This window comes from Barbus barbus (assembly GCF_936440315.1).
Source record: "Barbus barbus genome assembly, chromosome: 14".
Classification (NCBI taxonomy): domain Eukaryota; kingdom Metazoa; phylum Chordata; class Actinopteri; order Cypriniformes; family Cyprinidae; genus Barbus; species Barbus barbus.
This window is the reverse complement of record NC_136742.1, coordinates 21,330,650-21,357,764: the sequence shown is the minus strand read 5'-3', so window position 1 is coordinate 21,357,764 and position 27,115 is coordinate 21,330,650. Positions and strand designations below refer to the sequence as shown.

Here is a 27,115-nt window from a genome sequence, read left to right as displayed (position 1 = left end):
TGGCCCTATGGCTTCTCTCTCAAACACACAAAGGAGCACACTTCACGAGCAGCCAAATATACCTGCATTCTTCCTTCCTCCAGACATTTTCTCATCAAATGGCTATTTGGTACTGTAGCATGGGATTACTCAGATCCTCTCAGGTGTGTGCGAACACACTTGCAAGCAACTGTGTGTGTGTGTGTGCATCCTTTTGAAGTGTCATGTCTTTTTGTGAAAGATATGTGAGAGGGAGGTGAAGATATTTAACAGGGTCATATGTAAAGGGGAATGGTGCTCCAGAGAGACACTTGGCAGACAATCATGAGTTGCCGGAGTGAATGGGCCATGGCAAGACACTGCGGTAATTCACTGACTTGGCTGCACATGCATGCACACACACACACACACACACACACACACACACAAACATTATTCAAAAGAAACCAGGCTTTATAAGATCTGAGATACCCATCAAGTCCAAAAAAGTATTTGGACACCCCTTTTAATTAATGGGTTTGGCACTTTTTAGCTCTAACAGGTGCAAAAATGATCAGACCTACAGCCATGCAGATGAACATTTATAGTAGAATGTGGACCTTTTCTAGTTTTCTGTGCACAAAGCGGGGCACAGAAAACTTTCAAAAAGAAATGGTTTACTGGGTCTGGAGTGGAAGACCACATCTAAACCTCACTGAACACCTTTGGGATGAATCGGAGCAGTGACTGTGAACCAGACCCCATCAATGAACATCAATGTCCGACTTTAGAGATGCTCTAAAAGAAGTAAATGCCAAGCCATGTGAAACTGGAAGCTATTATAGCAGCAAATGGAGGACCAACTTTCTTCGTCATGCCCATGGTTTTGACATTAAATATTCAACAAGCAAATATGGGTATATGGTATTCAGGTGTCTACATTCTTTTGTCTATGTATTGCAATATATTAAAATTTCCATCTCAGCTTGGTTATTAACTCAGGAGAGTGCTTCTGTAGGGGTGCAAATATAAATTATACTAATGGAAATTAATGTTCAATAATTTTGTTCTCTAGCAGTAGTGTAACTTTCTTTCTCCCATGCCAACCTATTTTACACATCATAACATTTTTTACTGTTGTTACCTCCGTATGAACAATATATCACTGCATGTCTAAAATTAATAAAGTTACAAGACTCTTGGCATTAAAATGCTAGAACTTTAAGAAACCATTTACCCCTTAAACTGAAAAATAGGGCCAGTATTGGCTTAACTGTATTTTTATTTTTTTAATTTTTTTATTATGCATAAAATGGAATGGATTTCATCTGGACAATGGGATCATATTTCTTGTAATTCTGAAGAAGGTAAACGTGTGTAGCTGGAAAACTACTTGCACAAGTCAGACTATTTAAGTCAAAGACTTGAAATTTAACTATAATTGTGTGTTTTATATCAAACTAGTATAATGCTGAAGGTGTTGGCCAGTTATGATTTAATATGACCTTTTGTTGAGGAGGTCTTGGCATACAATGTGTGTATATTTGTGTGTGTGATCATTTTTAAACAATTAAACTGAACTGAAAACTGAACCCAGTGAAACATCATTTTTAAATATTTGTATAATAATTTTATCAATAATATAAAAAAGCCAGGAATTACAATCATAATTTAATTATGAAGAAGCCTTCGTAATGTAATTATTTATGCCTTGATTTCCAGTAAAAATATATTAACATCCTTAAAAAAAAAAAACATTTACTTGAGAGGCAAAATTGCATAAGAGAATTAGACTTGTTTTCAGAAAATAAATCTTGAATTAAAGATTTAATTTATTCTAAAATCTTTCTCACAAAGTAAATGTTTCTAAATTTTACTGGAAAACATAACAGTAATACTGATGTAAGTATGCTGTAAGTGTTATGTGTATGTTTCTGTTTAGTTCCGTTTTGCCCTTATTTGGTAGTTCCTGTTCTCGTTAGTTAATCCTTATCACCTGTCTTGTAGCATTCATCGCGTTTGCTCATTAGTTTGCCTGTCTTTATAAGCCTTCTGTTTCTGTTCAGTCTTTGTCTCGGTTTAATGTTTTTCAATGGAAAGTGTGTGTTGATGTTTATTAAAGACTCCTTTTCATCTACTCTGTGCGCTGATTGCTACAACCACATACCGTTACAGTAAGATTCTTATGTTGTAATTTGTCAAGTCTGATATTTTATCTAAACTTTGTGCTGATGAAGTATAAGTGCAGTGGGAAAGAAGTTGAATGTCTAGAATGGCATGTCATAAAATGAATGTCTAGGTGAAACATTGGCATTACTTAGAAAACAATGTAAACTTCAGATGTCTATGAAAAGACTCAAATGAAACTAGGATTTTTGTGGAGTGGATTCGAACACATATGGAATAAGCATCCAAGATCAGGACTTTACATTTTATAATTCTATGTAAAGGAAAAGCAAATTAACAAAGCCATCAGACAGTGGCACAAGGAACAACCAGTCTATAGTTTCACACAAAATCCTTGTTCTAAACTCCAAGTAACATGCAGATTAACACAATTTATCTAAAAATTTTACAGGTTCAACCTTTCTGAAAACTACCCTGCACCACACATCTAACAGTTTCCCAGCAGTGCACACCATCCTTTCTGATTATGTCCTCTTTTTAATATGTAAATCTGAAGCTGAAAAGCTGACAGCCAACACAGTGTTTTAAGCTCAAATGTAAATTTCCTTTAAGTAACTCCCAGACCACAGAACAAGAATACTACTTCTTTGACTTGGAAATTCAGAGGGGTTATTTCATCCATAGATCCCAAACTCCCAGCCCAGGGATCAGCTGTTGGGAATAGCGTGCGGCCTACCTCAGCCACCACCACTGAGCATCACTCCCACAGACACAGAGGCAAAAACTGGGGGCTGAAAAATTGTACCTGTCATTCTCAAACATGTAGAAGAGCTCTTTTTTTTGGCATTTCAATTAAGCTGGAGATGGGGAATCTCACCTAAACTGTCAGTGTGATCGTTGCTCAGTCTCCAAGAGGATTTCAGCACTATCGCTCAGTAGTAGGACATTCCTCGGCAGACTTCATTATTGAACTGCTGCTCTGTGGCTTACGGTCAGAGTATATACATAATGACAACCCACAGCGGAATCTTTCCCCTCTATAGAGATGGTATTAAAATGTCATATCTATTTGATGAAATGATGGCAGTATCATGTCAATGTCTGTTCCTCTGATAGACATGGCTTTAATCCCATGAAGTGAAACACTGTGCTATGATCTTCATAACATATAGTAATGTAGCCAATATCTTCTGTATATATAAATTCATTTGAAAGATTCTTATCCAAACTATAACAATGCATTTACTAGTGTTATCAGTATAATAATCTCGGTGACAAAGCAAAAGCCCTCTATTGCCTTTACAATCATTTCTAAACGCCAAAGACACTTTATAATCATGTAAAGATTTTTGATAAAATATCAAATTTTGTAGTTTATTTAACATTGTAGTAGTACATCCATTGCCAGACTTTCAAGAACTTTTTAAATATCTATATTACGTTTTACTTCTGCAATGGCATATTTCCACTTGGAGACCTCTGATCACTAGAGGCCATAGTCTGTACTGAACCATGTGAAACATCATTTTTCAAAATAAATAAATATATATATATATTTTATAAGCGCTATGATCATTAATCTTTTTTTTTTTTTGCCTTACCAGTAAAAACTAACATTCTTTACATCCAAAGAAAATATTTACTTAAGAGGCAAGGATGCATAATATATTGAGAATTAAAATACAATTAAGTAAATCTTTAAATGAATTATAATATACACTCACCTAAAGGATTATTAGGAACACCATACTAATACTGTGTTTGACCCCCTTTCGCCTTCAGAACTGCCTTAATTCTACGTGGCATTGATTCAACAAGGTGCTGAAAGCATTCTTTAGAAATGTTGGCCCATATTGATAGGATAGCATCTTGCAGTTGATGGAGATTTGTGGGATGCACATCCAGGGCACGAAGCTCCCGTTCCACCACATCCCAAAGATGCTCTATTGGGTTGAGATCTGGTGACTGTGGGGGCCATTTTAGTACAGTGAACTCATTGTCATGTTCAAGAAATCAATTTGAAATGATTCAAGCTTTGTGACATGGTGCATTATCCTGCTGGAAGTAGCCATCAGAGGATGGGTACATGGTGGTCATAAAGGGATGGACATGGTCAGAAACAATGCTCAGGTAGGCCGTGGCATTTAAACGATGCCCAATTGGCACTAAGGGGCCTAAAGTGTGCCAAGAAAACATCCCCCACACCATTACACCACCACCACCAGCCTGCACAGTGGTAACAAGGCATGATGGATCCATGTTCTCATTCTGTTTACGCCAAATTCTGACTCTACAATCTAAATGTCTCAACAGAAATCGAGACTCATCAGACCAGGCAACATTTTTCCAGTCTTCAACCGTCCAATTTTGGTGAGCTCGTGCAAATTGTATTTGTAGTGGAGATGAGTGGTACCTGGTGGGGTCTTCTGCTGTTGTAGCCCATCCGCCTCAAGGTTGTGCGTGTTGTGGCTTCACAAATGCTTTGCTGCATACCTCGGTTGTAACGAGTGGTTATTTCAGTCAAAGTTGCTCTTCTATCAGCTTGAATGAGTCGGCCCATTCTCCTTTGACCTCTAGCATCAACAAGGCATTTTCGCCCACAGGACTGCCGCATACTGGATGTTTTTCCCTTTTCACACCATTCTTTGTAAACCCTAGAAATGGTTGTGCGTGAAAATCCCAGTAACTGAGCAGATTGTGAAATACTCAGACCGGCCCGTCTGGCACCAACAACCATGCCACGCTCAAAATTGCTTAAATCACATTTCTTTCCCATTCTGACATTCAGTTTGGAGTTCAGGAGATTGTCTTGACCAGGACCACACCCCTAAATGCATTGAAGCAACTGCCATGTGATTGGTTGATTAGATAATTGCATTAATGAGAAATTGAACAGGTGTTCCTAATAATCCATTAGGTGAGTGTATAAATATATATGGTAAATTTCAAGCCTGAATTTATCAAAATATAATAAGGGTTATAAATTATAAAATTAAAATATATTAAGGATTATATATATATTTCTACAAAGTAAATTTATATATATATTTTTTAAAGGATGTTCAGATATTTTACAGGTAAACAAAACAAAAAAAATACTGCTTAAGAAAATTATTTTTGAGGTATGCTGTAAAGGTATTATATTTGGCTAGTCTGATCCTTCATCTAAACTATGTTCTGATGAAGCACAAACGCAGGAGGAAAGAAGTTCAACTTAATCGAATAGTTAGCAAAACTAAATGTTTAATAAAAAAAAGGTTAACTATAAAAATGGTAAAACTTCAAACAATATTCTTTCTACGGAAGAAGAAAGAAAATAATACAGGTTTTGGATGCCATGAGAATGAACAATGAAAAATTGAACTATCCATTTACGGTTGTGCATTAGATATTACAGCATGTACCCCTCAGTGGCAGATTTGGTACAAAGTTGTATCTTTGAGGATACTTCCCTTGTGACAAGCTAAAGGTACTTTTTGCACTTTTTTTTTCCAAAAAGTGTACCTTATCAAGCTGCCATAAGTATATTTAAGACTATCAAACATCCATGTTATCCTTCTAAAACTGCAGAGCCAGCTCCTAGTTCTCTGGTCATATGGAACGGTTTTGCTCTCCTGCTCAACCAGACGAGACATGAGCATGTGTGGGAGTTGATGCATCTCAGGCCTGAAGCAGCTGTAAAGTAATGTTAACGCTCAAGACACAAACCATGCAGCCGTCAGTCTGCCAGTCAAACCCTGGGAACATCTTCATTTCAACCCAACAGACAGCACAGTTTCATGCCAAATCTGAAGGAACTGACACACAGAAGTTCCCCTGCCCCCTTCTCACTCGCCTCGCCTGTCATGTTCTCTGTAATCACGTCTCGATATAGTTATGTTTCTGTCGTTTGTTCCTTGATGCATGTAATCACCAAAACAAAAAGCCAGGTTCTGGTGAAAGGAAACATATGTGTGCAGACATACACACTGATCTCTAAGAAATTGGGTAAATAGCAACCATAATTTTTTAACATCCCAGCTTTTCTCCCTCCGCCCAGAACCTTTCTTTTTCATGTCACATTGTTGCATGTCCTTTTGCAATTGTCACAAGTGAAAGTAAATCAGAGAAAAATAGAGAGACATGATGAAGCAGCAGCAAATAAAATTGATCTATTCATCTTTATTTCCTGAGGCAAAGGGCATGCCTTACAAACTATTTCAGAATAAAATGATTACTCAAACAGGATTTAGAAGAAAACCCACAGGGAGTGCACGACATATCCCACTCTCCATCTGACAAATCCAATAAGCTACTTCCTCTTCTCTCATCTGCTGCTGTCCCCTCATTTAAAAACATCTCCAGACGCTTTCCACATGAACTCTAAACGGATGGTGTAGGGGGTGATGGAGGCAGATGAGAGCGAGTTATGGTATTCAAGGCAGACGGAGATGTTTTAATATCTTTATGTGACATACTTGTGCCAAAGTACAGCTTATCTCTCTCTTCCTAAAGAGATAAGCTGAATGTACATGAGAGGCTCGTCTTCAGTTGGTCTTCTGACACTCTGCCATCACTGAGATGAGCTCATTTGAGTCGACAGATAAGACTACAGCGCTCTTCTAAAGAAGCCTGCACTGCTGTAAGCATGTTTTCCTAAAGCCTTTTCTTTCATTTCTTATGATATACAGTGGAGAGACTACAGTGAAGATATGGATTTCAAAATGTATTTAAACTTGGAAATAACATTTTCAGGATTTCCCCAAATAAATCTGAATGTTGAAATGTTAATTTGTTAACATGTTGTGATATTTACACCCATTTTTGTGTTCAACTTCAAAAAATAATAATGGGGAAAAAAAATAATGGAAAAAAAGACAAACAATAATTGATAAAAAGATTATGCAATGTGCTTATGGTCTAAAGTTTAGACTATTTAGAGAATGCTGATTGCCATTCAGAAATAAATTGAGATCAGTTTATGAATTCCTTTTTACAAAAAATTAATTGAGACACCAAACAGGAAACAGGAGTTTGAATTTGAATGTTAAGTAGAATTAAAATAAATACATTTTCAAAGTTCAACCAACTTTTAACTAGAAAGGTTTGTAGACAGATAGAATAACAATGATAAAACTATTGATAGAATGATAAAACGATTGACAGAACATTGATAGACAGAAAGACAGACAGGCAGGTAAGATAGATACAATAGATAGATTGATAGATAAAGGTTTAACACTCGCAGTCCTACTATTTCATATTATGTACACAAACAGGCGTATAACTAATATATATGAGATTTCCAACAATTCCAGATTTTAACATCACAAAACGTTATTGTATGTGAGGGCATATTTACATTTCCACTGGTGGGAATATTCTACAAGATACTCTTCCTGCAATTTTCCATAAAAATGGATTTTCCTCCATGCCTTCGGGTTGCATATTGTATCATTTCAACATTAATTTAAGAGCTTCTCCAGAATCTGCAGATTCTATATTTGTCTTTCTTTTCAGAAACACTTGGCCAGAGGCGTGTTTGTTTTTGGGCAATAGTGTTGTGTGGTTTCCTACTGTTGCACGTTCTCTTCAATGGGCTGCTTCAGCCTTGAGAAGCTTTTTTGTGCTTCCCCTTCAGCACGATACACATTCATTTCAGTTGCATCTGTATTCTGAGAACACTCCAGTTTCAAAAGGAATAGCACGAGCCTGACCTGTCTGATTTTTCTTAATCTTTTTCTTGTGCGTGGGTGTTCTTTGATGCCATCAAAATAACAGCCTCAAAATAAAAAGACAATAATAAAAATAAAGTGAAAACATAATAGAGCTATATTACTGGCACTCAGGTTAAACACTCCCTGCCATGAAAACCCGTGCTGAATATCAACTTTCCCATCTACTATATACTGTCCTGTCAATGAACGAATGAATATAGCTGAAAGCTTATCATCAGGTTTGAATGGAATTAAATTCAATGCAAAATTGTTGCAGTTCACCACACATAATAACCATTGGGGTTATACTTTTCTAGAAACAAGTTTAGTTTTTAAATACACCAGGGGTGTTTTGTCTAACTCGTCGATTTATATACATGGAGGCGAGAGACTGAAGTATGATTTATTAGCCCATCTTGTGTTGGGGCTGTTTTCATATACAGACCATTTAAGACACAACAGTGCCACCTATATGTAGAAGACAGTAAGCACAACACAACAAGTAATATTCCCAATTTTTTAAGGTCTAACTTAAGTGTCTTCATGTGGAGGACTAGTAGTGCCACAGTGTATTCAATAAAAATACTTTTCCAAATTATACCATTTTAAATATCAATGCTGGTTATACTCTGTATAATTGTGTATGTGACAAAAATCCTGAATCTTGAATCTTATACCAATTTGATTGATAATTTTGATGTTTTTTTTAAACATTTTGTTTTCAATGTTTGTCTAATTCATTTTAAATATCTATTTTTTAAAACAAAAGACATTTAAAACAATTATTAAAACAAATACATACAGTCTTAAACATCTATTTATGCATGTCTGATTGGTTTTTTTCCAATTTACTTTTTTTTTTGTTTAAGTGAATTGGTCTGAAAATTGGCACAACAGCCATGTTGCTCTGCAAAACAAGACTAGATGTCTGAAGTTTGGAAGGTGTTAGAACATTCTACATTCTCACAAGTGCAGAAAAGACTTTGAAAAGTTAAGAATGGCCTTGGACATGGTGCAACTTTTGTATGTATGTTCTGGTTTGCACTGAGTTGTGCCTGTCTGCACAAGAGCAGAAATACCGGGAATACAAACAGCGACATATTTAGTGATATAGAACTACAAATACAGTTAGAGTTCAGTATAGGGTGTTCATAATGCTTTATTCGGACTCTTTCATAATGCTCTATATTAACCTCACAAACAGACACGCAACGCAGAGCCTGTCGTCAGTCACGAGTGTTCATAACACTGAAGCCTATTTGAAAAAATAAAGCAAACCAACCATAAAATTATATGCATAAAATCATTATTTGTTAAATACACAGTCATATTATAGCACCAACATGAATGGTCCGTGTTGTAGTCCCCCTTTTTCCATTAAAACTCTTTTGTGAGCTGACAAATTTAAACAATCTTACATGGGACTATCATCAAGAGCAGCATTCATAAATGTACACTTACATTTTTCATTATATAAAAAATGACAAGGAATGACATGGTGCGGAGGCAAACGCAAACCTGACATATGCACACACAAAATGATCCAGAGCTGAACTGAAGAAAAGATTATCCCTAAAAGCCTGTCACAAACACTGGCAATATCTAGCCAGGAACATCAGAGCCAGTCAATGTCAGCAGAAAATTTGCGTGAGGTCATAAACGGCACTAAAAATTATTAAAGACTGTTATGAAAGCGTCAAGGCTTCCTACGTGAAGTAGGATTTAGTTAAGTGCAGCCATAGAACGGAGTGCTTAGAAACATATTTAAAAGCTCAGTGCTGCTATTACACAGCTAAAGGGCTTTTAAAACTAACAAGATATTCCCACTGTTTGAGTACATGAGTGGAAATAACACGAGTAATTCATTTCTATAATGTTGGGCCTCTGTGTTAAAAACATCACATGAAAACTGAACCCAAAACCTGGGCTCTAATTCTTCCAACTTTTTCCAAAGGCTGTTTATGAAAAAATGAATACTCTACTTTTCAAATCAGTAAATTTACTGACCTCTTGGCACCAGATTTAAGAGCTCACTGATTATTTCCCTTTATTTCTTACTGGTGCCTACATTTTTCATTGAGAAAGCTATTACCCAACAACTGATGCTACATGAAAAGGAAAAAAAACAACTCAAAAGCCTCCCTGTTGCAAAATTATAAACAATGATTCTGTACAGATGCTCAGTTTAGCATAGCAGGCGCTTTAAGAGGCAGATTGTACAACAATGAAGTCTAGCACAGCAAAGCTGATAGCTGATTACATGTTAAAGCTGGATGTGTTCATCGGATGATTGGATCGAAACTGTACTTAATTTGCTCTTTAACTTAGGAAATGGTTGATTTCATCTGTGATTATCACATAAATTATCATATTTACATATGATTGCGGAAACAGAAAAGTTGTACACTTCGGTGTAATCCATTTTTTGATACGTATGACATCATCAACGCGGACTTAAAGGGATAGTTCACCTAAAAATGGCAAATCTGTCATCATTTACTCACCATCACGTCATTCATAGGCTTTCCTGCGGAACAGAACTGAATTTCACTGTACGTCTTGGAACGACATGAGGGTTAATAAATGACTGATCCCTTAAGTTCACCTGTCTGAAAAGCAATACAGTGATTCTGAATACCGTTTTTGCTCAATAAAAAAATACTAATAATACAAATAAGAAGAAGAGTTATTATCTGAAATGCCTAAGGAGACTTAAATGACTCTTTCACACATTTCTATGGTGTTTGACAGCAACATATGGTCAGAGAAGCACTTCAGCATCTGTTCATATACACTGTACGATTATGAAAGAAAATTAATGTCTAACCCACATCAAAGTCAAAGTGTTACATTTTAAAAAATAGGTTGAAACGTGCATTTTGTTGCAACACTACAGTAAAGTTCAATTTGTTTACATTTGTTAATTAATTAGGTATGTAAACTAACATTTTTACATCATTTATTAATCTGGGCTAATGGTAATTTATAAATATGCTATTGTGCATTGTTAATTTACATTTGTTTATAACAGTAATACTAATTCATGCAACTTCAAATATTAAAAAAAGTGTAAACTACCATTGAAAAGTTGCCCTTGAAGAGTGGGTAGATTTTTAAATGTTTTTGAAAGTCTCATGCTGAGCAAGGCTGCATTTATCTGATCAAAAATACAGTAAAAACAGTCATATTGTGAAATATTATTAGAATTTTAAATAAATGCTTTTTAAAATGTATTCCTGTGATGTCAAAGCTGAATTTTCAGCATCATTACTCATTTTCAGTGTCACATGATCCTTCAGAAATCATTTGTTTGATGATTAAGATTTTTAGTACTTAGTATTTTTGGAAGTCATGTCTTTACTGTTAGTTTTGAACAGTTAAATGCATCCTTGCTGAAAAAAAATGTATTTACTTTCTTTCTAACTAACCCCAAACATATAAACAGTAGTATATGTAGAAATTATCATTAACCTAGACTAATAAATGCTGTAGAAGTATAGTTCATTGTTAGTTCATGATACCCAATGCACTGAATGAACTGAACAGTATTGTAAAGTGCTTCGCATTTTCTAAGAAAATCATAAGCTGACATTTGTGTAGAATCAGAGCAGCTTTTCAATCTGCTCTGAAAAGAGGAAAAAACAAGACATTTTGAGACTAATGAGACCTCTCAGTGAATTTGGTCCACAGTAAGAAATGTACTGTACCAGTATAGTTGTTTAATTAACTTGACTTGCTGGTTCAGAAACAGCACCTGGTATGCATTACTATGTTTGTAATGCACCATTTTTAACTGCCTAGTAGTAGTGTATCCTGTTTAGTTCTGATTTAGGCTGCCAAGGAGGCTTTCCAAAGATGGTGTGAATGGTCCATTGCTGAGTCAAGTTGCATTTGTGCCTGTTATTTGCTGGTTGGAAAGTGGAAGTGTTCATAGTTGTACCCTGCCAAAACTGTGTGCGTACTGTATCGGTTCAGTCAAAAGCACAATGCTGAATTCTGTTTGTAACAGATCTCCCAGGTTAGCGGCCTTTGAAGTAGCTCTCAAAAAAAAAAAAAAAAAAAAATGTGAATGGTTCCTGGTTAAAATAGTAGTAAATGTCAGAGCTGCAGTGACTCCACTTCACCAGCAGGTGGCTGAAGTTCACAGGGATTTAGACAAAGTCCATGGCTCTAAAAAACTGGGAGCTCATTTGTCTGTGACTTAATATGTTTGTTATGACGCCCATTTGAAAAAGCATGATTTACACTTAGAACTCATCTGCTCAACTCCTGCTTGAGGACAAATAACTCAAATCCCAGAAAGCAAGCAGCTGAGATGACAAGCCATTTGATTAGAGCAGTGTTCAGTATCAAGTAATCAATAAAACGCTTGTACAGTTAAAATTAGAACAAGGAAATGTTCTGGTCAGTAAAATGTCTCAATATACAGGCAGACGAACCACGCAAGTAAAAAAAATGGTCTGGTACTTGTCCTTAAATGACCAGAGGGGGGCAAAATCGTCCTGTACTACAACAAATGAGAGTTACAGTAAATACTGAGTGAATCCATCTGTCTGTGTTTGTAGGGTGCAGAGACAGGTCAGAACTTGTTCTGTTTTAGCTTGTCGATGTGGTAGCAGAGCTTGAGAGCTGGGCCCAGTTTGAGTCCTAGGTACTTCATGATCATGTCACTCTTCAGGAGAAGAAGAGCATCCCCATCAATCTCCTGAAGAAGTAACAACAATGTGCACAACAGAATGTTTACTGTACACGTGAAATAATGTTTTATAATACTGCTAGGTCCAAAATGACAATTATTTTAACAAATACTGTAAAAAATGATTTAAAAAAAATAATAGAAACTAAATTATGTGAGTGGTGCAGAGTGAAAGCAGAACTTAAAAACAACACAGTAAGGAACTTTGCTGTGAAGCAGTAATGGTACAAATATTAACAAGATAAGTAAAGTCTGAAGACAAATTTTAATGCTGACTTCACAAAGCCTTGTCTAAAAGTTTAAAATAACTTTTAAAAGCTTTAAGTTTGAAGGCTAACGTTTAGCACATTGATAGTATAGCATCTGATCTGAGTTTGGTGGTCATGGCTTGAAAGCTCTAGGACAATTTACTCTGTCGATCTAACATACTTATAATATTTATAATCCAACTTAAACTGCACATTCCACCTGGATAATCATCTCTCCCTCTATTTGTTCACTTGTAGCAAACATGTGGCGAATTACATAAAGGTGAAGCTAAAGTGAACCTGCAGTGCTTTCCCATTTTCAATTCACACATAACCATTTCCACATTTAATTAAATCACAGGCTTTTGCACTTTAATAATGCACACGATTCCAATTTCAATTCGGCTAAGTGTTCAGCCCTGGATGGAAGAGTAAATTCAATTTCGTTAGATAGTGTTAAATTGTACTTTTCTTTTGTTCTAATCTAAATAAGCAATGTGCAAAAAAGTCTCATGTAACTTTCAGCTCAGGTGGTTATTTTAACAGTTATGAGAACTTGAATTGCTTCTGAAAGCGTGAGTTGTGAAAACACACAGTTGATCATATCCAGGGTTTTCTAACCCAAAACTGAACTAGTGTTACCCACATGGGGATTTCTTATCTGACGAAATATTCAACACATGGTGTTTGTTTGCCACTAGTAAATAAATGTCAATCAAACTCACATGTTTTCTGAAGAGATCCACGTGAGGGCCCAGCGCTTGAGGGTCTGCATCCTTGATAAACCACACCACCTCATCCACACTCCACCTGGAGGGATCCTTACTGGGTGGGGGCTTTGCCTCCCCTCCGTCTGGGGATGGACTGTAGGCTAGATAAAGAGAAATCAGGTTCAGAGATGGCAAGGATTTTATTCTTGGTTGCCATTAAATTTTGGGCAAATTCATGTCCAAGCTGAGAGGGTAAAAATACTGAGAAATTAGTTGTTGATCAGTATATACCATACCAGTGGTTCCCAACCTTATTGAATCCAAGACGACAGAAGATCCCATGCCTCGATTAATTAATTCAGTTAGTTTGAAGGGTTTTTTTTGTTGTTTCACTCAATTTCTACCCAATAAAATATTTTAGAGCTTGGCATAATTAGAAAAACATTTTCTGCTCTAGAAATCACACTTTTAAAGTAAGACTTCCCCTATATATATATATATATAGGGCCCTATAATTTCTGTAAACAATTTTCAAAATTCAGAATTTTCTGTTTGAATTTTTCTGGATTCTGTTTTTTTTTTTTTTTTCATTTCAATTTTCTAGACTCTGTTTTAATGGTTAAAATAAATTTTATTAATCAAAAAAGCATGTCTAATTAATTTAAATCATGAAACTTACACAATTTAACAGCAATTTATTAAAAGTATAACAGAAATAAAAATTTTAAAGCCCTATGAAATACTTTTTTTTTTTTTTTTTACAAATACTGTTTTCCATTAATTTTCTGGATTCCATTTTAATTGCTCATTAAATTTTAATAATCAAAAGCATCTCTAATTGATTTTACACACTGAAATACTGTGTTGTGTATTTAGATTTTTCTGATAAATAAATTCTGGTAAATTATTTTTCTAGTAAATATTCCTTAAATAATGTTTCAATAATTTTGTTAGTAGTAGAAATACCATTATTACATTAAGTAATATATTTCTGTCACAGTTTAAAACAAACTTTTATTTTGATGGGTTGTTGTGAAGACGTTTAATTAAAGGGGTCATATGATGCTTTTTTAAAGATCATTATTTTGTGTATTTGGTGTAACAGAATATGTTGACATGCTTTAATGTTCAAAAAACATTTGCAAATACTTGAAAAAAAAAAAAAACATTTTCAAATACTGTACATTATTGTAGGTCCTCTATGCCCCGCCTCTCTCAAACGTGTCGTTTTCTACAAAGTCCCTCCTTCCGATATGCACAGTCTGCTCTGATTGGCCAACTGGCACAGTGCATTGTGATTGGCCGAACACCGCAAGCACTCGTCGGAAATGTAACGCCCCTTTCCATAATCGCGAGCTTCATCTTTCAAAATAAATGTAAAGACAGTTAATAATGTCCTCAGTTTTACCATCAGTTCAAGCCCGAAAGGGGAACAGAGTCACGTGACAGACAATGATGAAGCTTGTATGTGTATGCACAAAAGCAGTGATTAAGACAGCTGACTCCACTGTGATGTGACCCTGTCTCTCTCCCTTTCTGTCTCTCACACGTGCGCACACACACACACGACGCGCAAAACTCTGCATTTGAACAGTTAATAGCAAATACTTAAACTAATAACAAAACATACTTACAGAGTAACATACATACTTCGCTGATTACAGTCCATATCATGTTTTGATTTAAGTGTACTGACCTACTTTTGATTTATTCATCAAATTCCATGACATTCCGCACTTATACAATAAATTCCATTTTTATGACTGGATTCCGTAAATCATACATACACCATTTAGTTTTCAGTGTTTTGATTTTTTCTTGGTGTATTCTCACATACAGTGAGTTATCTTCTCATCTAAAAACATAGTTTTAAAGTAGTGCGGAAACACTATTGCTGCTTCTGTGAATAAGTGGACATTTCCTCTCTTACCACTTCTGTTTCCTTCCTGGAATGTGCTGGGACTGGCTGCCTGCCTGCACACGCCTCCAGAGTAGGCAGTGCCAGAACGAAAACCGTACGCAGGTTTACTCGCTGTGTACGGTGAGGACATCGCACCATAGGGAGAGTCACTGGGGTCAACCGAATAGCGCTTGGCTTCCATTGAATCGCCATGGTAATCGTCCACCATTGAGTCTGCTGCACAAAAAGAAATTCAATTTAGGGAAAATAATGCATGCAAAGGCTTCATTTGGCTCAGGCTAATTAATGCTTTAGTGGTTTAGTCCAAACCAAATTATATACATAGATGCACAATGAATCCTAAGAAAACACATCTTTCTATGTCTTTCATCGCTCAAAAGCAAACGTACATAATGACTAGTGTAGTCTGATTCACAAAAAAGCGAAGCTTTCAATGAATCGCATAAATGCACAGTTATGAGTTTAAACAAATTTTTCACCAAATAAACTCACTCAATATTTTGTCATGTCCGACTCAGAATGTTTGTAGACTTAAGGTTTAAATTTTAAATATCATTAATAACAGGTTTTTCAATAAATATATAAAATCTATTAAATGAAAACGTAAATTAAAGAAAGAATTACTATATATAACCAAAACAGTATTTTTATGTAGTTGTAGTATTTTTTAAATGTAGTTTATGTAGGTCAAATTATGGGGTAGACAGTGGTTTCTGCCGCAGCAAATACAGCTGTCTGCAGGAAACACTAATATGCATAGTGTATATAGGCACCTTCGAGAGTAGGTTTTCCTCTCTTAACCACGTTAACCATTGACATGGGATTGAGTCATGACAGAACCTTTGCCTGTGTAGCTGTGTGGCAAGATTCAGTGTTATACTGAAGTTAATGGTCTAATCTCTAGAGCTGCAAAACCACATTCAGGCAGGAACGAGAGAGAGAGAAAGAGAGCGAGAGAGAGAGGGAGAGAGATGGAGCCAACAGAATTTAAACACTCAAACCACTGGCCACTCACAGAGGCACTCAACCTTTCATTGCCACTTAAAAAGCTCAGCTTGCACTAAAGGCCTCCTCTGCATTTTCAGAAGGGCAAATTTGACAGCAACAGAAAAGAGTGCAGATGCAATCAAATTGCCAAATTACAAAACATCCAAAACCAAAAGGACAAAAAACAGTCTAATTTATAAACCCAAGTTATGCTGTGTCGATTGTATAGGGACAGATGTATACAGATGTAAATACAACTCTATTAAAGACCTCTGTTCTATTAGAAGAACAGAGGTCACGTAAAAGCTTGAGGAGCACGCACTTGACTTGGGCTGTCCGTCTGAGTGCTTTTCAGCGTGGAATGAAGAAGAGGAGGAGGGAGACAATGAAGGGGCGATGGGCTGGTCACTGAAGAGGTTCTCACACAACAGGCTTCGGCACAACTTCTTGAGGAAGCGTAGGACGTAGCCCACGCTGTTGACGACTGGCAAACTCAACAAATGCTGCTTACCATCAAAGGTGGCTGAGGAAGAGAAACAAAGAGTGTTTAAATTCAAGTAAAATGAAAATTGTTAAAAATTGTCTTAATACTTATACAGCAAGACTTTATTTCACAGAGTCTGCGTTATGTGTTATACGTAGACATTACATACAGTTTTACATCAGAGTGGCCGATGCAAATGCGAATATCTTTTAATATATGTTAATATATACACAGTGGTGTGAAAAAGTGTTGGCCCCCTTCCTGATTTTTTATTTTATTGCATGTTTGTCGCACTTTAATGTTTCAGATCATCAAACAAATTTAAATATTAATCAAAGATAACACAAGTAAACACAACATGCAGTTTTTAAATGAAGGGCTTTTTTTATGAAGGGAAAACAAAATACAAACCCACATGGCCCTGTGTGAAAAAGTGTCCCCCCGTTAAAACATAGCTGTGGTTTATCACACCCGAGTTCAGTTTCTCTAGCCACACACAGGCCTGATTACTGCCACACCTGTTCGCAATCAAGAAATCACTTAAATAGGACCTGCCTGACAAAGTGAAGTAGACCAAAAGATCCTCAAAAGCGACACATCATGTTGAGATCCAAAGAAATTCAGGAACAAATGAGAAAGAAAGTAATTGAGATCTATCAGTCTGCAAAAGGTTATAAAACCATTTCTAAAGCTTTGGGACTCCAGCGAACCACAGTGAGAGCCATTATCCACAAATGGCGAAAACATGAACAGTGGTGAACCTTCCCAGGAGTGGCCGGCTGACCAAAATTACCCCAAGAGCGCAGCGACGACTCATCCAAGAGGTCACAAAAGACCCCACAACAACATCTAAAGAACTGCAGGCCTCACTTGCCTCCCTTAAGGTCAGTGTTCATGACTCCACCATAAGAAAGAGACTGGGCAAAAATGGCCTGCATGGCAGAGTTCCAAGACGAAAACCGCTGCTGAGCAAAAAGAACAAAGGCTCATCTCAGTTTTGCCAGAAAACATCTTGATGATCCTCAAGACTTTTGGGAAAATACTCTGTGGACTGACGAGACAAAAGTTGAACTTTTTGGAAGGTGTGTGTCCTATTACATCTGGCGTAAAAGTAACACATGATTTCAGAAAAAGAACATCATACCAACAGTAAAATATGGTGGTGGTAGTGTGATGGTCTGGGGCTGTTTTGCTGCTTCAGGACCTGGAAGACTTGCTGTGATAAATGGAACCATGAATTCAGCTGTCTACCAAAAAATCCTGAAGGACAATGTCCGGCCATCTGTTCGTGACCTCAAGCTGAAGCGAACTTGGGTTCTGCAGCAGGACAATGATCCAAAACACACCAGCAAATCCACCTCTGAATGGCTAAAGAAAAACAAAATGAAGACTTTGGAGTGGCCTAGTCAAAGTCCTGACCTGAATCCTATTGAGATGCTGTGGCATGACCTTAAAAAGGCGGTTCATGCTCGAAAACCCTCCAATGTGGCTGAATTACAACAATTCTGCCAAGATGAGTGGGCCAAAATTCCTCCACAGCGCTGTAACAGACTCATTGCAAGTTATCGCAAACGCTTGATTGCAGTTGTTGCTGCTAAGGGTGGCCCAACCAGTTATTAGGTTTAGGGGGCAAGCACTTTTTCACACAGAGTCATGTGGGTTTGGATTTTGTTTTCCCTTCATAATAAAAAACTTAATTCAAAAACTGCATGTTGTGTTTACTTGTGTTATCTTTGATTAATATTTAAATTTGTTTGATGATCTGAAACATTAAAGTGTGACAAACATGCAAAAAAAAAAAAAAAAAATCAGGAAGGGGGCCAACACTTTTTCACACCACTGTATATAACATTTTAAATACATACTATAGTTGTTTAAATTAATTTGTAATACTGAAAATGTTACATTTTGAACAATTTAAAATACAAATACATCTATAAATAAATATTTACTTTAAAGCATGAAAACAGAAATTGTGCATTATCAATTAATATAGATGATGGTAATATTATCTGATAATCATAGTTAATATTGATGATAACCTCAAAATGGCTAAATACTGACAGATTAATCTGCTCTGGACAATATACCTACCAATCACATAATTAAAAATGTACAAATTGTTTTTGAAATAAACATCTTATGTTCACCAAGGCTGAATTTATTTGATAACATTTTTTTATTTTAATACATTTTAAAATGTAATTTATTTCTATGAAGGCAAAGCTGAATTTTCTATTACTCCAGACTTCAGTGTCACATGATCATTTAGAAATCATTCTAATATGCCGATTTTATGCTCAAGAAACATTTCTTAATATTATCAGTTAATATCACTAATGTCAGTCAGTTAAAGCTGCAACTGCAACTTCCTGTGTCTTGTGTTTCCCTTCCTCTCGTGCCCATATTTGGTTTTTCCTGTCCTCGTTATTAGTTTATTTGTATCCAACCGTGTTTTATTAATTATCTAGTTTTCCCCAGTGTTTATAAGTCCTCTGCTTCCCTGCCTGTGTCCGGTCTTAATCGTCATTCTGTGTTTGTGTGATTCCTGTGCGCCATGTTTCCTGGTATCTTCATTAAAAGTAATGTTAATTGTTCTCCGCGTCTCCTGCGTTCTCCTTGCTCCCAGCAATATGTGACAACTAAATGTTGTTGAAATGTATGAAACTCTTGTGTTGATTAATATTTTTGTAGAAACGGTTATAAAAAAAAAAAAATCTGGATTTTTTGATGAATAGAAAGTTCAGATGAACAGCATTTGTTTGAAATAGAAATCTTTTATAACATAAAAAGTCTTTACCATCACTTTCGATCAATTTAATGCATCCTTGCAGAATAAAAGCATTATTATTTTTTTTTTTATCTTACCAGCCTCAAGCTTTTGAACATTGCATATAAAAGGATGAACATCAGAATGCAGAATGATAATCAGAATGGAGGCACGCATATGTGTTGGCATGCAAAATAACCTGAGATCTTTTCTCCCCCGTAGCCATCAGTAAGCAGGGTGAAAACGGCTTTCTGCTGAAACGCGCTGTCAATGCAGCCCTGTACTGCCTGCTGCAGCACCACAGAGGGCCTGGCAGGACCCAGGTGATCGGGCAGCTGCAGAACCTTCTGCCTGTCCAGGTTAGGACCCGTGTTCACATGCTTATTCACGTAGATACACACTGTAATAAGATGGAGAGATGGAGAAAAAGAGAACGATGAACAAAGAAAGATATTTCATATAGTAACTGTGTAGAATTAGCAATATCTACATTTACGATGGAATAAGCATGATATAAAACTGCTGTAATGGCATATCTTTTATCAGTACACATTCAAGCCGTTGTCTGAAACAAAAAATCAAAGTTAAATACCACAGTTAACTGCAATGCTATGCAGGGTAATTAGCTTTGATCTTGCTTTTGAGAGTTTTGAAAATGATTTTATTTGGTTAGCTGGTGACATATCCTTAAGTGTCTGTGTAACTGTAGCAATAAGTAACTTTAAAAGCACAGCAAATGAATAGCCCAAATAACATGTCACCACAATAATCCAATGAATTCATGATCTATAAAGACAATGCCCAAATGTAATTGTGCAACACACATACACTCAAATATTTGCACACAGTGTATGTCTGAGATTTTACTTTTAAATCCTTCGACTCAAATATTTGTAAAGGAATCTTCAAATATTTGAGACCACTTTTATAGATAGAAGAGAAAAGACTTGAAAATAAAATCTTGGCTTCTTGTATCATGAACGGTGTTTTATCATGTGTATTTAAATAGTCATTTACCTTAAAAATGAATAATTCATCAAAATTAAACCTGATTTGAAAGTGTAATTAAATACTAAATTCACACACTTAAAAATGCAAAGCATAATACAAATAAATCTTGCTGCACTTCTTGAGGTAATGTCTTCAAACTATATCATACTGTAAATCATGCCTAAAAATCATCTGTGGTTTTATGAGCCAACCGCAGGTAAAGGTCATGACCTTGTTGTTTAAAGTAGACCTCATGGAGAACCAGACAGGTGCATTGAGATGCAGCCTCCACTCATTGAAAGGCAGAATTTAAATCACACATGCTGTAGTTAGGATGTGAATTCATTCTCAGCTCATTTTTTTAAAATATTCCACTAAAAATACAATGTAGCCGAACAGAATTGATCTCTCCACTGTAATAAAGAGATAAATTGCATGATAATGCCTCCAAGGCAAGAGCAGTCAGGTCCCTCAATAATGTCCCTTGAGACTCTCACACCTATTAACCTTTAAAATAAGAGATGTAACTACTCTTTTCTCTCTGTTCCCTCTCCTTCTAGTGATGGATGTTATTGCCAATTGGATGGGCAGACCATGTAGACCACTGGGTCCTGACCTCAAAGACTGAGTGTGTCTGTGCCGTATGACATCATTACTGGCTACATTCACACAGACTAAGTTTGGATTGACAGATTAATGTATTGAAGTCTTATCACAACTGGCGCAACAATATTTGAATGCTTAATATTTAGGTGCATGGATCAGCAGCTGAAGTGGACTATAGAATTAATTAAAGATTACCATTACCATTCACAACTATTGGGTGCATACTTTAAAAAAATAAAATAAATAAGAATGCATTAAATAAAAATAAATAAAAAAAATGTCAGAAGTTGCATTGTTACAAAACATTCAAATTCAAATAAATACTGCTCTTTTGAACTTTTCAAAGAATCTTTCAAAAATGTTTTTCACAACAAAAAAAAAAAACTTACATCGATAATAATAAATATTTCTTGAGCTTCAACTGAGCATGAATGATTTCTGGAAGGGTCAGGTGACGCTGAAAGCTTTGCCTCAGGAATAAATTACATTTTAAATTAGAAATCAGTTATTTAAATTGTAATATTTCACAATATTACTGTTTTTACTAAAAAAGTTTTCAATAAAAATTTGAGCTTTGATAAGCATAAGAGACCTCTTTCAAAAATATTACAAATCTTACAGACCTCTTACAAGTTTTGACCATTAGTGTATACTATGGAAAGACATTTCATTGATAAATTAAAAGGCTTATTGTAAAGAACTTTCTGTAAGATTACATTAGGTCAGAGAATTAATACAAATTAAACAATAGAGACAATACATCCTCATAGTTTAACTGTAATAGATATTGTTGCCCTAAATAACAGATAAGAAAAAATATCATGATATGGTCATGATATGATGGGATGTGCACTGAGTCATAATGTGACTCCTCTGAGGACAGTGATTCCTCTAATGCTCACATTTTATTATTCCCTTCCCTTAATAGTAAGAGCTGGTTACTAGTTTCTGGGATTGGCACAGCAACACTGCAAATAATAAAACTGGCAGTCTGCAGAAGTTTGTGTGTGTTCGTTACCTGTGAGGACCTGTGGGGTGGCTGAATGGGGGATAGTAGCAGCGTCCTGGGGGATTGAACTCATGTCTGGCTCTGGGGTGCTGCTGGGAGGAGAGATGGCTAGGGGTGTCATCAAGCGAGACTTCAGCTATTAACAAAAAACACATCATATTTATTATTATTATTCATATTTTATATGATAATGTTTACATATTTATAAAACATAAATATAACATGCATGTTATAATATGAGATTTTTATATTATAATAAAAAACATCCCAGTGTATATTTAATGTCATATTATTGTTATTATTATTACAGTAATATACATATATACTTCTTTAAAGACAGTAAAATATTATTACTATTTTTGAAACATGTCTATTATCCTAATCATACAAATAATACTGCAAGGCTCAGATATCTAGATATTAATGTTTCCTTTTTAAAAATTGCATGCTATATTAAAATGAGCAAGAACAATCTAGACCAACATCTTTATTTGTTCTCTATTTAATGAGTCACACTCCATTACAATGAAATCACAAAATAAAATGCAGCCAAATACCACCGTTTCTGTTATACATCAAGTAGCAAATTTGCTTGGTTTATTTAAAAGTTTTTGAACTCGGGACGACTCATAAACATGATAAAGCATGATATATGAGACTGGACCATATCTTGCCTAGGGCACCAAATTTTGGGGTTCCCCATGTCCAAAATTCCTATTTAACCTTTTTTATACATAATGTGTTAACTTCCTGATAGACAGGAAATAACCCAATTAAGAAATCGTAAAATGACATAAAATGTGTTTTGGAACATAAACTCTCCCTAACACTGCTATAAAAAGCAATAGCCATCAGGTTTAGGTTTAGCAAGAATATATTTGCACTGTGTCTACTGCAAATCTGCTAACATGCACACACATTGTGGTAGCGTGTTGCTCTTTAAATCAGCAGCAGTGACATTATGAGGCTTGTGCTCAGGCACACAGCTAAAAATAACTCCGCAGCAGCAGACTGCAGATACATCAGTCAAAGAACAACCACCCGATCACCTCCTTCTCTACAGTCACATAAGATGGGCCTACCTACAAAGTATTACTCCGTTCCTCTAGCTAAAGTATCATAAGTGTTACACACGCACATTATGCACTCAAATGCACCACTTGATGACATTTATGCATTTGGTAGACTCATTTGAACAGTGAAAAGGCCTTATGCGCGTATTTAAAAAGACACACAAACACTCTGATATTTACTGACCTTAAAGCCAGGCTTCCTCCCTCTCTTCTTAGGCACTTTAATGGGTGGGAGGGATTCTGGGTAGCGACTCTGATATTCTGGGTGCCTCTTTAGGGGTGGGCGACCCCTCTTGCGACCTGGAACTTTTCCACTTGGGGGCGGGAGGAAGGAGGGGCTAATGGCCCCAGGTGATTGCATCTCTACACCCCCTGATTGAACTGATGCAGTAGCAGGAATACTCATCAGACCTGAGAGAGAAAAACACAATGTCAGAATGTTAAACTGTATTTGCATTGATATTTAATCATTTTTAATACAATAGATCACATGTTTTTCTTGTTTTAAAGTAAAAAAATTTGTCATTCTGCATCATGTGTTGGAGATTTTACTTTACAAATACATTGAATTTTATAAGGAGTACACGTGCCTACTAATTGGATAATTATTAGTTATAAACAAAACCACAACTTTTTAACATCCAACCATAAATTCATCATAAAACTCTTCAACAAACCACCAACCAAAACACACATACACAGAAATATATGTAGTCAAGTATGAAATTTTGGGTTCCCACACCTTTAGACCAATGAATTTCCATGATTTTTCATTCGTCAGTCATTCGTGATTACTGGATAATTTTAGTAATCTGAAAGAAAAAAATATATATAAAAATAAACAATATAGCAATTTTAGCTGAAATTTTGAAACTGAGCAAAACTATAGAATGTATTCAATTAGAATAGTGTATAAGAAAAGATTTTCTATATGTGACCCTGGATCACAAAATCAGTCATTTTTTTAAATTGAGATTTATACGTCATCTGAAAGCTGAAGTAATATGCTTTCCATTAATGTATGGTTTGTTAGGATAGGACAAGTCTGCGGAATCTGAGGGTGCCAAAAAATCTAAATATTGAGTAAACTCTGCTTTAAAGTTGTCCAAATTAAGTCCTTAGCCATGCATATTACCAATCAAAAATTAAGTTTTGATATATTTTCAAAATATCTTCATGGAACATACTTTACTTAATATCATAATGATTTTTGGCTTAAAAGAAAAATCGGTCATTTTGACCCATACAGTGTATTGTTGGCTATTGTTACAAATATACCCGTGCTTCTTATGACTGGTTTTGAGGTCCAGGGTCGCATATATGTATATATATATATATATATATATATATATATATATATATATATATATATATATATATATATATATATATATATATATACACACACATATACATACATACATACATACATATATACACACACATACATATATACATACATATATATATATATATATATATATATATATATATATATATAGTAACTGATAAAATAGTTTAAAAATGAACTTAACTACAGAAGAAGATATTATCTATTGAACTTTCAATTATACTTTGCATTTTATTTATTAGGATTTTCCAGGGGCTAGAAATCACAGTTTTAAGATTCTCTGATATTTACAGGTTTTCTATGGCCGTGGGAACCCTGGAATTTCCCTTTCCCTTAATTCACAGAAAACAAACATCAAACCAACCAAAACCAAAACAGTTTGAATTCAAATAACAGTCAATGTTTTAACATATTCATTCTGAGATTTCCACTCAAACACATGACCACAGCTCAAACACTGCAACCTGTAGTGCAACCTGCAAACTAGCAGCTGTTCCTGGAAACATCACAGTGAAACAAACAAGATAAGAGTACTTCGTACTACAGCAATACTGTCCAATTAAAAAAATAGAACATACAGACCATGCATAATTACATATTACCATCATATTTATTGTGTAAAAACCAGAAAAACATACTTCATGAACCCTACACGTATTAAACTGGGCTGGTATGAATTATTTGAAGAACAAAAGCTTGTTGGTGAAGCTGTGAGGTGGCCTACACTGTGCAGACTGTGGAAGAAACAGACACTGAGCCACATAAAAGCATCTTCACTATCCTCCGCTCTTCCAACGCTCTCTCTCTCTCTCTCTCTCTCTCAGTCAGTCCCCCTCCCCCAGTCCTCATTCACTCTCATCCCCTCCCCCTCCAGCTGTGGCGCCTGGCCTCAAGATCGGCCCTGGCAGACGGCTTCCCCTGCTCTCCTCCTCTCTCATCCTTCCTCTTTAAGTAAGTATTCCCTGGAACTCTGTTGAACTTGGACCTTTTAAGGTGGAATTTTAGCATCTAATTATTTAATTATGATTTCTGGACAAAGAAATTAGTAATACATATTTTAAATTACTTCACATAACTAAGGTTAAAATAATAATAATAATAATAATAAAATTGGGATAATTATTGATCATTTTAATTATTATGTTACCTTGTAATTATTTGTATTGATTCTGTGACTAAATACACAGAAAACGCTACATTCATATTCATTTTTAAAGGATGGGTAATGAATATGCAATGCGATATGTGAAGTGCATTCGCTGTGCATAGTCTGTACAGACAATGGACACTTTGAAGCTCAGCTGTGCAAGCAAGGATAATAAAATGACATGAATCTGCTTTTCCAGATAAACAGTCCTGAGACTAGACTATATGACAAATAGTAAGAATACAAAAAGTTATCTGCACAAAACATCAAGTAGCACATTCCATGTGATGCATTATAAACGAAATATGAAGGAATCATCTATTTTAGTTATCATTAAGTTACTTGTTTACAAGACAAATAGGGATGACCCCAATTTCTAATTGCACTTTCTAAACATCAGATCATTTCTGCTCACCTGAGCGCGCTCTCTCTATCCCATGCATCAGCCAGGCCATGCGTAATTACATTAATCTATTTCTCGCGCACAATGGTTTTTCCTACAGCTGCAAGATTTTATCCTACTTCCAATGACAGAAAACCGGTGCCCGGCAAAACGTCCAGAAAGCAGCCTGAGAGAGAGAGAGAGAGAGAGAGAGAGAGCGAGATTAAAAATAGAGCGTCAAAAATAGAACACCGTTCCACATGCGCGTGTTCATATTTACGAACAGCTTTGCATTGCACGAGCTCTTCCTTTCCTTATCTCACTGCGAAATCAGTGGCGCATAAACACATTTTAAATGCATGAACACTCACCGAGCTCTCAGCGCTGGAGCGGAATCGTTATCAGCAATGTCAAGAACAGCGTATCAAACTCGCTTCCGTTCCTCTGTCGCTTCACAGACCGGCCGCTTCTGAAAGCCCCGCGAGCCCTGAGAGCCACGGCGCGCTCGCGATACCACAGCGCGCTCCGCAGCCGCTACCTGGTCCCCTTTCTGTCGTCATGGCAACTAGGCGCCTAACATCCTCCCTTTGCCATAGTCATAAACTGATGCAGATCCTGCGGAATAATTTACACTACAGCTGCGTTTAGAGCAGACAAGACTCCCAGAACGCTATGCCCACTGCCAAAAGCTAATGGGCTGAATTTTGTTTAAGCTAGTTGATTTGAAAAATACTACTCATGATGTAAACAGTTATTCTATGACACATTTTATTCGATTACCTTTTTGGACATGTAACAATTAATATAGCCTACTGTAAATTTAATAATGAATTGTATTTAAAAAGAAACGAAATATTTTAAAAAAGCAATATTTTAAAAAATAAAAATATATACATACATACATACATACATACATACATACAAACTCAGTTTACACTGAAACCCAACTCAACCCTGGTC

General features: G+C 35.8%; 2 protein-coding genes across 2 annotated transcripts in view; one reads left to right on the top strand and one right to left on the bottom strand.

The window, feature by feature from the left end:
* LOC306879751 (enhancer of rudimentary homolog) overlaps nucleotides 1-27,115 on the top strand; it is a 1,222,178-nt gene that overhangs the window by 514,690 nt on the left and 680,373 nt on the right. The window lies entirely within an intron of this gene.
* LOC306880064 (sex comb on midleg-like protein 4) lies at nucleotides 9,073-26,675 on the bottom strand. The gene is made up of 9 exons (XM_079433345.1): nucleotides 26,527-26,675; nucleotides 26,189-26,342; nucleotides 23,460-23,686; nucleotides 22,212-22,338; nucleotides 19,797-19,997; nucleotides 16,666-16,866; nucleotides 15,366-15,569; nucleotides 13,451-13,596; nucleotides 9,073-12,486 (listed from the first exon to the last, which is right to left on the bottom strand). The coding sequence occupies exons 2-9, from the start codon at nucleotides 26,226-26,228 to the stop codon at nucleotides 12,361-12,363; spliced, it is 1,272 nt and encodes a 423-aa protein (XP_079289471.1). The 5' UTR covers nucleotides 26,229-26,342; nucleotides 26,527-26,675; the 3' UTR covers nucleotides 9,073-12,360.